The sequence below is a fragment of the Lepisosteus platostomus genome, chromosome 17 (assembly GCF_059453375.1).
Source record: "Lepisosteus platostomus isolate fLepPlt1 chromosome 17, fLepPlt1.hap1, whole genome shotgun sequence".
Taxonomy (NCBI): Eukaryota; Metazoa; Chordata; class Actinopteri; order Semionotiformes; family Lepisosteidae; genus Lepisosteus; species Lepisosteus platostomus.
Genome location: NC_142627.1, coordinates 12,400,872 through 12,415,524, shown reverse-complemented (window position 1 = coordinate 12,415,524; position 14,653 = coordinate 12,400,872). Strand labels below are relative to the sequence as shown.

The following is a 14,653-nucleotide window of genomic DNA, read 5'->3' as shown; positions in this document are numbered from 1 at the left end:
TGATAGCTGGTGTGTTGGGAGCGTTCTGGCGCACTGTGGCTGTCGTCGCATCATCCAGGTGGATACTGCACATTTGTGGTGATGGAGGGGAGTCCCCATTACCTGTAAAGCGCTTTGAGTGGAGTGTCCAGAAAAGCGCTATGTAAGTGTAAGCAATTATTATTATTATTATTATTATCATCATTTCTGGGACCTTTCCCATTATAGATGTGATTTTTCTTTCCCTTTGTCAATCTTTTCTTTTACTTGATAGAATAACTATTCCTCTGAAATTGCCTGGAGCTTCTTGTGCAAACCATTTTTTTTACTACAAGTGTTGGCATCACATTATAGTGGAGATAAAATTTTTAAGTTTAATTTCATCTCTACATGTATTCCAAGAGCAGTACGGTAGTGCAGTGGTTAGCTTTACTGCGTTGAAGTGCTGACGTCCTGGGTTTAATTCTGAACCTGGGGTGCTATCGGCATGAACTTGTATGTGCTCCTCGTGTTTGCATGGGTTTCCTCTAGGTGCTCTGGTTTCCTCCAGTAGTCCAAATACATAATACCAGGTTAATGGGGTTCTGGGGACACTGGCCTTGCTGTGAGCAAGTGCATGTCTGTGTGAGCCCTGAGGTGGGCTGGGTCTTCCCTTCCTTGTACAGATTGCTTGCCAGGATAGACTCCACCTCCCCCCCACCCTGAATTAAAAGAAGTGGTTAGAATAGGGATGAACTGTATCTGTTTATGTCATGTTCAGAATATTCTTATGGAGCACGATGGAAAAGGAATTTCTTTTTATTCAGCAGAGCTGTACAGTATACGTCAAAAGAGCAAAATGACTTTTTAGCCGTGCCTTTTTGTTTTAAATCCAAGAATCAGGTAAAATGTTATAAGTGGTATATCACTTAGATCTGGGTAGTGACCAAGTAGTGTTTCACTGTGTTAAGATCTCTGGTAAAATAACTCTGCACATTCACAGATTAGGTTTGCTCATTGAAAAGTGGTCCTGCCTGTTTTAAACATCAGCAGACACTTACAATAGAATTTAAGGTCCGTGTTGTATGGGCTGTGGCAGGAAAGTGAAGACAAGGCCAGGACTTCTTGGTAAGTGAGAGAAAATAAAAATAAATGTAAATCTACAGTTTGGGTGATGGGACTTCATGCAAATTTTTTGTCAGTCATATTGTCAGAGAAATTGTAAGTCCGGAGACCTGAATCTGATTGGAACAACGTACCCTTGCATACACGCATCAGTTTAGAGTTTTTCGTGGACATCCCAAAGAGTTTATTTCATCACTAGCAATATTCTTTGACTGATTTTCTTTGTAATTCCAGTGGCCTATTAGACACCCTGCTACCTCTGGCTTTTCTGCCCATTGTGTTTATATCTGACAGCAGGCAGAGAGAGGTGACATTTTCAGTTGTTTCACCTTAAAGAAAACACTGAAGAAACATATTTATGGGTTGCTTTTTTTGCCTTGCAGTACAGCAGGTGGCCAGAGTTTAATTCAGATTGAGTCTCGGTCAAGACAAGCAAAGACAGACAAGACTCCCAGGTTTCTTTGTCACTTTATGTAAATTGTAACGATTCAAACACACAAAAAAAGAAAAATACAGTTTAGGACTTCTATTGCTTTTTTTGGCAGACATCTGTCACTTGGTGGTTACTTTAAAAGTCCTTGTTTTCAATGATGGCAAACCAGGGGCCACAGGGAAAATTAGCCCTGAAGAGTCTTAGAAACTAAAGTTATAATCTATATCTTTATAAATAAATTAATATACCGTAATTTGTGTAAGACATGACATATTTAGTATAGATTAATTTAGTCCTTGAAGTGTATCATTTCTTTTTACTCTTGAATCCTGATATGTTTTAATAGTCACTGACTAACACATTGTGCTATGAACCAAAAGTCTTTAAAATTATAGGAAATTCTGATCTCTTTTTATCTTTACTTTTTAATGCACTTCATGCTTAAGATTTTAATCATTGATGTGCTCTGGATATGTCAAATATTCCTTATTCTTGATAATGTTCATATGATCTGTTTTTACGATCTCAAATATGTCTATGGTACTTTTTGTACTTGAAAATATATCAAAACTTCACTTATGGGTTGAATTCCGTTGGTATGTTATGTGTATATGGAAGCATAGGGGTTATTCGCCTGTTTCTGCCTTCAAAAAAACCCAACACAGCTTTGAAAACTGTAAAGTATTTAACATTGCCACTGGGTACCTCACTTCCATATGCTCCTCATGTCAGCAAGCTAATTTAAAATGTATCCACTAGGCTTTGTTCTGCGAGCTGTTTGGGCTTTAACTGTGGAGTTCATCATTAAGCAAATGCTTTTGCCTTTACTGGATTATGCTGATTTCAATCTATACATAAGTCAATGGTATGTTATTAACTAAGATTGCTAAATTGTACCCTAGATTGGGAAGATTTATTCTGTTTTGCAATTTTAAAACTCAGTTTTATGAATTGCTATAAGATTAGATTAGCTTTCTGAAGATGTGAGCATGAAGTTAATTGGCTTACTTCTGCTTTCAGAAGTGCAAGGGGACTTGCTGCCCTCTATTAACCCCTAAATGTTTTGCATCTTTTGTATGTTTTGATCAATTACTGCTTCTCAATATTAGTTTTAAACTACTGCACTTTAAAGCATGTACAGTATAAAGATGCTCCAAGGAATTTCTGCCATTTCAAACACATCACATTTATACAGTACAAGATATGCCAATAGTGACTTGTCAGGTGCTGCTTAAAGGGTTGGTGACAGTTCGCTTTATCGTCATTGAAGGGCTCTCAGTACTGTTTAATAAAAGCCGAACTTCATGTAGACTCGAAAAATTAAATTAAGGCACATTAGAAAGCAAAAGCAATTCATGGCAGTTTTATTTGATTTTCAAAGCATTGTGCAAATACATTTTTTAAGTGAGCCACTAAATCAGAAATCTGCATGGAGTCTTAATTAGGTAAACATAAAAATCTGTCACAAAAACAATATTAACCATCTAAGTTTATTTGTATAGAATCGCATATTGTAGAAACATGTAAGGTTTCTGCTCTGAAATTGTGGAAGACCATTCTTAATTATAGTCTGTTCACTCCCCTTAAAAACCCCAAAGAATGTACCTGTACGATTGTAGACAGGTAATTAGGATGGCTTACTGGGGCAAAGCAGTATTTTATTTGTCTAACAAATCAACATTCAGGGGCAAAAATGAAAATATATTTGTGACTGAATATTTTACTTTGACAACTTTTCCAGAAAGACCCTGGAATATGTCGTACAATCCGATTAGTTATTAATGCACCCATCTCATCTGCAGTGAGAATTACAGCTACAGTATATCTGTGATGAGCTTTCATTACAGACATTTCCCACAGCCAGAACAGTTATAATTTACAGCACATCCCTAACAAACAAGACAAGGTTGCTTCAGAAGCTGTCAACCTAACACATTTAAGAGAAACAGTCCCTGAGATGTGGAAGAGTTCAATTGTAATGCTGATGCCATTGGAGAAAAAGTCTCTGTTTTATTCTACCTCCAGCTTTAATGTGATAGTATTAATCAAACTCCAGAAACAATGTGTTACTGGAGGCAACATAGCATTATAAATTGCTTTGCAAAATTCAAGATGAGTTCACAACAGATTTCTTACAGCTATTCTCCATAGAGTCATATTTGTTCAGATGGCTTTTTCTTTGCAGTTATTATCTTGCGGTTTTTACTCTGAGCCATGTTTTATTAAAATACTGTATTGAGCATTTGCATAATTTGTACCGAAACCTTTAAATGGTGCCATGTGAATTACTAGAGCTCACCAAGGCAATCAGGGGGCTTAGATGAGAAAAAATACAACAGAATTATTTCTCCTAATTACTCAAATTAGCTCACTAATATTGCTCTTAATTAGCACATCCTCATTGATGAAGATGTATCATTCATGATGTTTCTACCTGTGCTCATATAAGTATTCTTATGTTCTTCAGTTCTGTTCCCATATTAAACATGAAGCCTAAAGAACATATAAAATTATTGTCCGAGACTGGTGATAAGTTGTACTCTCTGACGTCTTATAACAACTTTAAAATGGAATGATCTGTGACAAAGCAGAACCTCATCAGTATCATCTTAGCAGTAGTTTGAGTCAGGTTCCATTTGAGTAATTATGGTAAAGATACATTTAGACACACCTTTCAGAATTTTAAAAAACAGCTTGAAAGTTAGTGTTATAATACTGTACATTTTATTTGGGTAAGAGGAGTGATCATGACAAATGTACAGTACTGTAAATATAGTAGTTCAGGTGGGTATCTGCATCAACATGTGTATGCTGCAAAGAAACAAGTAATAGGTTTATTCCATGCTGCAAAAAAGAAGAAAGAAAACACAATGTTTCGGCCTTGGAGCCTTCTTCAGGTGTGAGCACTGTACTGTAAATATATTTTGATGTATAGGAGTGTTATGCAATTGAATAGTTTGGAAAAATGACCATTCTAAGTGGCCTTTTAAAATTAGATGTCAAGTGGTAGCTGCAGCTAGCTTTCATTTTTTTTTTCAACAAGTTGTGTTTTGTTGGTGCAGTACCCCAAGACCTGTATAATACAGTTTGAAGGAGATGCCAATGATAAGGTATTTGTAGGCCTTGTAGAATACTGTAGGAAAATACCTGTGGTCCTATAACCACTACCTTAGTGTTTGAGATCTAATTTCCTTATGTGGTACAGGTATGTTGTTCTTTTGCTTCGCTTCAGTTGGTATTTTTCATGGGCTCCTACAGAAATATACTGAATTGGTGAGAGTATATCCTGACAGGCATTAAAGTGATACATAGTTTTTGTTTCAGTTCCTCTCTGCATACATACTGTACTGTATAAATATTTTTTTTTAGACTATGAGGAAGACACAGGTGGATATATCGCTTATTAATTCATTTATTAGAAAGAATGTGGAAGAACATGATCTCAGAAACAGGTGTTTGTCTTAAATTATATGCAGTGGCTGGATGTAGCTCAGAAGTCTCAAATAATCAGTGGGATTTTGCTTTGAGGTACAGGAGGTGACAGTCATTTCTCACTTGGTAACGTGCCATGTCGTTTTCACAGCAGGATTACTTTAGTGCCTCAGGCACCAAGAAATCTGCGTATGCTTTCTTTTCTTCTCTTTTTGCTTTCTTAGAGAAAAAGACTAATATTTGATTCAGCTGCATTGCACTTGGATAAGGGGGGTGGGACTTGGTTATTTCTTGAGACGTAGATTCATATCTGAACTTGGAACTTTAGTACCTAGTGGTGACTCTGCTAACAGATAAGGTCACTTTATCACTCATCCAGAATCCATATGAAGACCTCAGTAAGGCATTGTCGCAATGAATATTTTTTAATGTGTTTAAGACCTGCTATTGGCTGCAGAATAATACAATTCAAAAAGTTGTCCATAGTAGAACAGATTTGCTTGAATAATTGAATGAATATTTATTTTGGAATTCTTTTTTTTAGATCACTATACAGTATATGTGTAATGTTTTATGGGAGAAGTCTCCCTGGCATGATAGCAGTTAAAGAACATTTTTTTATTATGTTCTTTCCTTCCCAGATACAGTTGAGATATATACAGTACTACTTACTTCCACTTTCACAGGGATGTTGTTACATTAGGGCAGTGTGTTTCCTTTCAATGCCTGAACGTGAAGAACATCTATAGCCAAATAAACCAGGACATCAATGTCGAGCAATGGGCAAGACAGACTTTTTGCTGTCTTTCATGAGGGAAAGACAAAAAGATCCAAACTTTTATCTAAAAAGATGTTCTTTGTGAATAGAAAAATAGCCAAATTCACAGAACCTAGAAACAATCCAAACAGGTTTTTGCTTATGTATTTATATTTCTCTTTATATACAGAGAAGAGGGAGACGACTGAAAATGTATTGTTAGACCTGGCCTAAATAATGTCCCTCAGGTTCAAGTTCATACAGTATTACAATTGTTCATAATATAGATGAGCAGGTGATTTATTTGAGCCTGTCAGGATCTCATAGTGGTTCTTAAAAGAAAGTGTGGTCATAAAGGTGCAGTATAATTCATGATTTACCATCACTGTAAAGCCGCTTTTGAAGCTTTATAAATCTACCTACAGAGACGGCATTGTTTGTGTCTTGCTCACTTTTAGGTTTTATAATAGGGTTAAAAATGGATAAACTGCCTTGAATAAATCACAATCATTGTTGGTATAATTATTTTTGCATAATACAAGAGCTGTACAGTATGTTTACTGCAAAGTGATAATCTGCCAACTAGTTTTTGCTTTCGCAGGTTTACAGTTGGCACTGTTGCTCCCCTTAAATTATCAAAGAATTTCAAGCAAGCATCCTAAGTTGTCAAGATAAAATAGCATTTTGTTTCTACAGTATGAGCCCAAAATAACTTCTCAAATAACTGTTGTACAAACCACATACAAGAAAGTAATTTACACTGCTAAACTTGAAAACAACAAACACGTTTTGTTTGGATTCTAAAAAATAGAATTTATTATAAGGGAAACTCTGCAGAGACCTAAAGGAATATTTTAAACTGTTAAAATGAAAACCTTTCACTAAAAGTCTCGTGCCTCCATGTCTCTGTTCTGTTTTTCTAATCAAGGAGTTCTAATCAAGAAATGATGCATTGCGTATAACAAAGATATTTTGTTCAAGTTGTTTTTTGCAATACATCCCCGATCCCCACAATTTAAATACAACATGGTTGGAAAATATATACAAGCACATTGCATTCTAGTAGTGTTTCAAGCTGCTGTTCTTTGCCAGACTTTAAACTCAAAGAATTGGTGAGAAAAACGGGATCTATTCACTTCACTGAATTCCATCAGAACATAATAAAGTTGAGAGAATGTGTGTAATTTCAAATGCAAATTAAGAAATAATTTCCCCAAAAAAGTCAGTTCTTAAATTATTTGTAATAATGTTTTGTATATTTTTGGGGAGTGTGGACAGTGTGTAAACCAGGTTTTAGTATGCGCCCACCTTGGCTACTGAGAGATTCACTAATCTAGCATCTTCTGCATGGGGTAATTTTGCAAGGAATTAAGGCAATTTGCAAAACTTGGATGTTTACCTGGGGAGCCTTAACTGTCTGTTTAATGACCCATCTGAGCTGAATTTTAATCTTCCTAGGAAAGTAATTCTAGCATATATTGCTTGTGTTCTCATTTTACATTTTTTCATTATGAGATAATGTTATTCAGTTTCAGTGTGATCTAAGTTTTCCTTCTGTTTAAAATTTACCTTCTTTTGCTTTTCTTTTGCATGGTCCTTAGAGACCACAGACAATTAGTTTTATTCATTTTCAATAATGTTTTAGCTGGGCGAGTCCCTGCCATGTGAGAGTACGACTTTTATTCATTCAGTGTGTATACTGTAGTTTGGTGTTTTACATGCTAAACTAAAATAATGCATTGAAAATAACTTCTGAACGGTTAATAGTGGAAAGTGGAGAGAACAAAGTAAAAATGAATGAATGAACCAAGAGGAAAGAGACAATTTCAATTCCATCTTGAATCTGTATTTCAAAGAACGCATTTTTTCTCAGGTATATTTTATGATGAAGTACACATGATCAAGACGTTCTCAGAAATCTGTTTACAGTATTAAGAAATACACAATTATAATTGTACGAGAGAGATGCAGCTGATACTTTTCCATATACATTTCCTTTTTCTCTCTATTTTCAAATGAATGTCAGCACGAGCAGTCAAACCTGGCTCTGCTCGACCGCGACAATTCCAGCTCACATTTGAGTGATTGAACAATTTGGTCTGAAGAAGTGACACATAGCCTGCAGGCTTTTGTCTGTTTCAGCTGTCAGTCCCTCTGCCCTCTCTGTGATTCCTTCTTTAACTTTGTTTAATTTTTTGGCAAGTAAGGTTGATGTTATCTTCTGATCTCTGTTACAGCTTGCTGCTTTAGAGTTTCCTCCAAAGAAGCTCTTCGGAAACAAAGACGAGAGGGTAATTGCTGAAAGACGGACTCACCTGGAGGTACAGACGGCAGAGCTTTTTCAGTCACACCGCAATTTGCTTCTCTGGGCTTATCACTCTTAGGGTTATCACTCCACATTTATTGCTAGGCATGTCTAACAGCCTGCAGAAGAGGGCAGCAGTTGGCCATTGACCAAAGCATTACATTATTACAGCAAACATTACCTGGCAGTTCATTAAATGGTGATGTGGTTTTGTTTTACCTAGTTATTAGTGATTTTTTTCTGTGTATCCCTTTGAGATTTTTTTTTATGTTAATAATAATCTTTTAAGACATAAATCAAGATAACACTGGCTGTGATAGTCCAAGATTGGCATCCTATCCATAATGTAGCCCCGCCCTGTACCATGTGTTTCTGGGGTAGGCTCGTAATGGCCCTGATCTTTACCAGGAATAAACAACTTGGAGATCATGAGTGGACAGATATTCTGTGCTCTAGGAAGTAGTGCCAGTTCTGAGCAAAGATATTGTACATTAGAATTTCTTCCAGGTTAAAATGACATAACATGTAAACATAGAATAATCAAAGAAGGAAGGTTAAAACATTTACATTGAAAGGGCACTGTAATTTAAAGTTGATTTTCTCTTATTTGCATAATTATATTTCAGGTGTGCTAGCACACTGCTATTCTAGATTAATTAAGCAGAGGCCTGCTTGTCAGAAATAGCAGGTGTTTTTCCATGTCACTATTAAAGCCCAGTAACGATGTCCATCAGAGCACATTTATTGCAGCGTCCAGATGAATCTTATCACAGTCTGTCACCTACAGTACACTGTGCTCAGACCTTTTGTTATCAGAAGATTTTTCGTGAGCAGTGCGTCCGTCCCTATAGACATAAGGCACATATGGGATTGACCAGCCATGTCTAGTGTGTCTGGCCAATTAAAACAAAAGCCAGATGGGTTCCATTCTGTAGTCTGTTCTTCCTTTCCCTTTCTCTATGGAAAATCCTCAGTGCCCGCTCCATGTTTATTGCAGCCTTCATGTAGGGCCCTCCACAAATTCACAGAATGAGAAACTGAGGGATTTTTTGCAGCTATTTTATGTAGTTCCAAACATCAGCGTTTCACACTGTGCCCCCTGCAGCCCTCATCGCTCCTTCCTTAATAGGTCAATTATTTTCCTTTTTTGCTTTGCCACATCTCTTCAGGTAAACAGCCTTCCTGACCACTGGTGGCTAACGTGTTACTTGTCTGGCAGTGTCATCGTGATAAGTGGGATGGTTGTTGAGGTTAGCAGCCTGTGAGATCAAATATAATGAAGTGCAGTCTCACTGAGAACTTCCATTTTAGAACAGTCCTCATTTGTTTCAGAGATTAGTATCATATTGTTAGCAGCAGTACTGGAATGAAAGTAAAATGATGTAGTAGCAGTAGACATAACAGTATTATAATAGTGTAGTTTTACAATTGTAATAGTAGTAGTAAAATTCTGTAGATGTTTTATAGTACTTATAAGATGCTTGAAAACTAAGAACTGTAATGTTATGTAGTATCAACCTAAAACTCTTGGGGATTTTAAGTGGATTGTCAAAAGTTGTAACTTCTTCAATGCCTCATTAGTTCACAGGATTTACAACAGTTGGCCTCATTCTGGAGGGTATACATATTGAAGGACTGAGAATCTTTCAGTCTCAATGCCCAACAGCTTTCAGCCTCCAAAGTAGCTCAGTGGTGGTGAGTTATGAGGATTAATGAGGTTAAAGTGAGATCATAAAAAATAATCTGATTTCTGACAATACAGGGAAATGTTTGAAGTACTGTATGAGCTAAAAAGGACATCCTTCAAAAGTTTCCTTACATCACCTTTTTCAACTGGTTTGATCTTGAATCTTGGATGTGTCAAAATATGTTAGCTTTTCTAAATATGCAGATCAGCATCTGAAACCTTCTGATAATGCTGCTTTTTTTTGTTAAATGCATCTTATGGTTCATTAAGGCTCTGTGGTGGGTACAGCTTTTTTAAAGTTGGTAAACATAATAAACATGTCTGACTTTAATACTTCACTTCACATAAATAATGAACAATGAGGTTGACAGAACTCAATTGCAAGTTAAATGAATCTGAAAAACACCTTGCAATTACTGTCTGGCACTAGTCACTGGCTAATATCAGCCTGCTTCAAATGACCCCTGAATGAATTCACTGGTTTGTTAAATGTTTATATGAATAAAATCATGGGCTTTGAAGTTGTTTATGTAAGTGGTGTATCTATGAGTTTTCCCTGAAATTGCTTGCAACTGTACACCTTAAATCACAGTAGCAATTGGTACTCCAGAGCTATAATTTGTAAAGTCTGTGATGGATAGATGCACAGATAGATCAGGAAAATGATTGATGAGGATATAATTGTGAAAGAAAATCAGATGAATAATCTGATGTTAATTAAAATGTCAGCTCTCTAGCTTCAGGAAACATATTTTAGAATTAAGAATCATCCTTTAATTAATTCATACTTGTAATTTTAAATTGAATTACTCCCATACCAAATAAAAAAGAGGCTTCCATGAAATTAAAGCAAGAATCAAACTTGGCTGTAATGAAAATAAATTAAGATAGGCTTCAGGCACATGCATTTATATATAGGCTGATGAACACCATAAAGATGAGGCGATAGAGAGCATTTTAACTGACTCAACCTGTGAAGTCTGAAGGAATTGATTTTCTTTAGACATATGGTGCATCCTTGTAGTTTTGTTGGGGTTTTTTTTTCCGCTTGGTTGTACCAAATTGTAAGAGGAAGATGAGTAGTTTGCCACATGAATGCCAGAACATTTTTGTGAACTTGGAATGTGTGGACAAGGATTTAAGGTACTCTGCACTAGTGTTTGTTTTTTGTCCAATGCTGGTGATCAATCATCGTCTCTCATTTTGATTTTACCAAAGGAAGCTGTTTCCCGTTAAGTCATGACACAAGGGTGACATGTGTCAACTACTTTGATAGCCTTGTGTCGTGCACATTGCAACATATAACAGTCTGTCACTTCTGGTCCAGGGATGCATGATAAACTCAGTTCTTCTGCTGTCATCTTCTGGAAATTTCTGACATGTCTTGCTGATTTTAGGATTTCTGGGGCTTGCGGAAGAAATAATTGATTTCCTTCATGGATGCTCTCAACTCTTAAGGAATTTCAAGTAATATTAAGGAACTTAGGAAACATTATTAAATTGCTGGTACTGTATGTGTAGTTTATAACCAACACCATTTTATGTGACAGATGGTAAAAAATACACAAAAACTAAAACTTCTACAGAATCTAGATAATTATGTTTTTTTTATTTGTTTAGCAAAGCATTTACATCAGTTAAGTACATCAATTGTTTTCATTTTATGTTTTAAGAAGTCAGAGATCTTCTACATTTGTTTAAAATCAGATAAAAAATGCAAATTATTAAATATGTCCAAGTGGTTAATGTGTTAATCTTCAGCAATGCTAAACAATTTGAATTCATATTTAAAAACATCTCTGTATCCGGAAACAATATTGCATACATTGGTGTCATTAAAAATAAAACAATGCACTTTTTAAAATAAAACCCCAGTTCTACATTTAAATGTTAATTACATCAAATTTAAAATAGAACTGTTTTCTAAAGACAGCTTTGCCATTTGATCTTTTACAGTCAAAACATTTTATGACTGCATTACAAACAGAAAAAAACAGCTGAACATTTTCAGATTACTTAGATATTAGCTTTTTTTACTTGTGATAACCACATGAAAATATTTGAAGTAATGATGTTAACCTTGTACTGTGTTTTAATTTACAAACTGCCAAGTTAAATCAGTTTCTATATGTGATCCAGTACTATTTTAATTGAAATAAAAACAATTGGTAGTGATTTTCTTTCTTCCTGTGAATCAGTCTTTACTCATTAGTTGTGCTGTCTGTTCCAATAAGATATCAAGTCTTGCCCTGCTCCACCATCCAAAACTGCCCTGATCGTTCTTCTATTTCTAAAGGTTTAAAAGAAAATTAAAAAAGAAAAATACCAAACATTGGTACAATGTTTCTCTTTTGCCCCTCAATGCTCTCTGTGTGTTTTTGTACTCGTATGAAGTTCTGGATGGATAATTCGGAAAGCTGTACTTGTGTCTCCATGCACAGTAACTTCAGCATAGTCACAGAGTGCAAAATCTCATTTGTGACCTGAGCCAGATTTTCCCACGATCATTCAAAAGCATTGATAATACTGGGGAAACTTAACTGCCTAGCCACTATACTTAATGGATTATGTTGATATTATGAGGTGCAAATGATCAAGAAACAGCAGGCATTTTGGAAAATTATGATGAATATTTTCTGACCTCAATTGACATGGAGATGCATAGAATTTCACATTTCACATAGAAAATGAAGTATTTGGCCATTTAAACCTATTTTTCGGTGAATCTTTTTTTTTCAACAATATTCACGTAGAGATGAGCTCCAGGATCCTTGAATTTCGTGTTTCTGAGGTTAAGAGTATATACAATAATATAACATTGGCACATCTCTCAAATTGCAAAACACCAGTTATAGTTTAACTGTATTACAGAAATAGATAACAATTGTGCCTCAGGTTTTCTCTTCACGCAAGCTATCTCTGATTAATGATTAATGTTGCTTAAATTAAATAATGTGAACTTTCTTTAAAGACAATTAAAAGCTCTTCCATTTATATAGCACTTTTACAAAAGGATCTAAAAGTGCTTTATGTATTGGATAGTGTTGCACCTACCTGGGTGCCTTACAGGGGTATTGGTTTTCAAATTCTGGTCCAGAGGAAAGCTCACCACCTACTGATTGTAGTAATATGCTTTTCTTTAGATGTCTGCCTGTCAACCCAGTACTAAATGGGCTCAGACTGCTTAGCTTTTGGGATCTGGTGAGAGCAAGCTATAAGATGATGCCAGCAACCATTCATAATTAGTAAGCAAACATTCAGGCAAAAAGAAATACCCTTTTTCACTTAATTGTAATGATCTCTATCAGTTCCACCTGATCATTATCACCTCTGTGTGCTGTTCAATTTGACAATGGTACTAAATTAATCACATTAATTAATTATACCTCAGTTAATTACACATCTGAAAATTAAAATGGCAGCAATATCTGTAAGATGTTATCTTCCTGTAACTTAATTTTAAGAGACAGAGCTTTGTATCCTCATGTAGGTGTCTGCAAACTGTCTTCACAAACATGTACTTTAACTCACAGCTTTGACAGGATGCAAAACGTACTGGTGACTCCATGGTGACATGCACATTTCTACACAGTTGTAAGTGTACAAATGGAAACCGTTACACTCCTGTTAATGAAGGTGCTGTCAGAAAAGCCTCCTTTTCCATTCATGGACAAGATAGGAATTTGTCCAGAAAACAGTAAATTCATACCTGCTGTCTGTTGCCAAGTTTGACTTCATGTCATGTCATATCTTTAGTCATGTCTGTACTAAGTTATGAGGAGATCTGCTGTATTCTGCTGGTTATATTATCTGCTACTGTATCAAACGTGTACCGAAAGAGTGTATTGTGAATTTTTTTGTTGTATATGTATGGGGAAACAATGTGTAACAAAGGTCGGGACTCTGGACCTCTACCTAGGGGGTCAGAGTTCAAGTCCCAGGTGGGGATACAATTGCTATACAAGTGAGCAAGCTGCCTGACCTAAATGAATTAATAATAAACATACGATTGTTTAGCTCTGGAAACAGCATATTACATATACAGTATTGTTCCAGAAATGTTGTATTGTATGCCGAGCTTGCAAACAATCTCTAAACACTCTTAGCATTTTGACCCTGAAATCCCATTGATTATGAAGTCTGTCAGCACATTACATAACCAGTAGCTATGGAATCTAAGCAAAGCACAGTTGTTTCTTCCATCATGTACTGTTAAGTATACAGACTCTCTGTATTGGAAGTAATTACTACCAGTTCGTTCACTAAAGTCGTATTGCCTGGCGTGAGATTAGGGTTTTGCCTTCCTAAAACACTAATAGAACTAGTGTGAGTTCAGAGGACATAATGATGGGATGAAAGCACTTGCTTCTTTTTTTGTGTTCAATATGTTTATACTGAAAGTGTGCGTAGATATCCCACTATGAAAGATCGAGGCAGATGAAAGTTGAGGGTTATTTCTGATAGTTTGAATTTTCAGGAATCCTGGTTATTATTATAATCATTACAAGAAAAAACATATGTTTTGTTGGGTAAGTATGGTATTGTTCATTAGATCTTTGGAACAGGAGTAAATGCTTAACATGTAGCTTAATGTTTTGACTTATTATGTACTGTACCTGGTCTTTAAAGCCATTTACCAAAAAGTGCTGTTCCTCAGTAAGAGATGGGAATAAAGTAACCTTGATTCTATTTGCTGTTGTAGTACTTTGACCTAACCTGTAATTTAATTATTTGGTCTTGGATAACTTAATTAAGTCTCCTCTAAAAGCTCAAATTAATAATGTGGGATTACAGAGTTGTGGCAACAGAGTCTTAAAATGTTAATAGAAGTGCCTAAAATATGTTCTCCAGATCTTGGGTTTTCATTCTGAAAGTTGTTAAATTTCAGAATAAATTAATATAGCACGGGTTTCCGAAACAATTATTTGTGAATCAAATATAGTCTTTACTTTCTGT

The 14,653-nt window shown here is 35.7% G+C and overlaps 1 protein-coding gene across 3 annotated transcripts in view; it reads left to right on the top strand.

Moving 5' to 3' along the window:
• kif16ba (kinesin family member 16Ba) overlaps positions 1-14,653 on the top strand; it is a 99,095-nt gene that overhangs the window by 78,517 nt on the left and 5,925 nt on the right. For all 3 annotated transcript variants that reach the window (XM_088610267.1, XM_088610269.1, XM_088610266.1), the window contains one exon: positions 7,943-8,026. In XM_088610267.1, the coding sequence (XP_088466393.1) occupies positions 7,943-8,026 (84 nt within the window). The remainder of the gene's footprint in view (positions 1-7,942; positions 8,027-14,653) is intronic.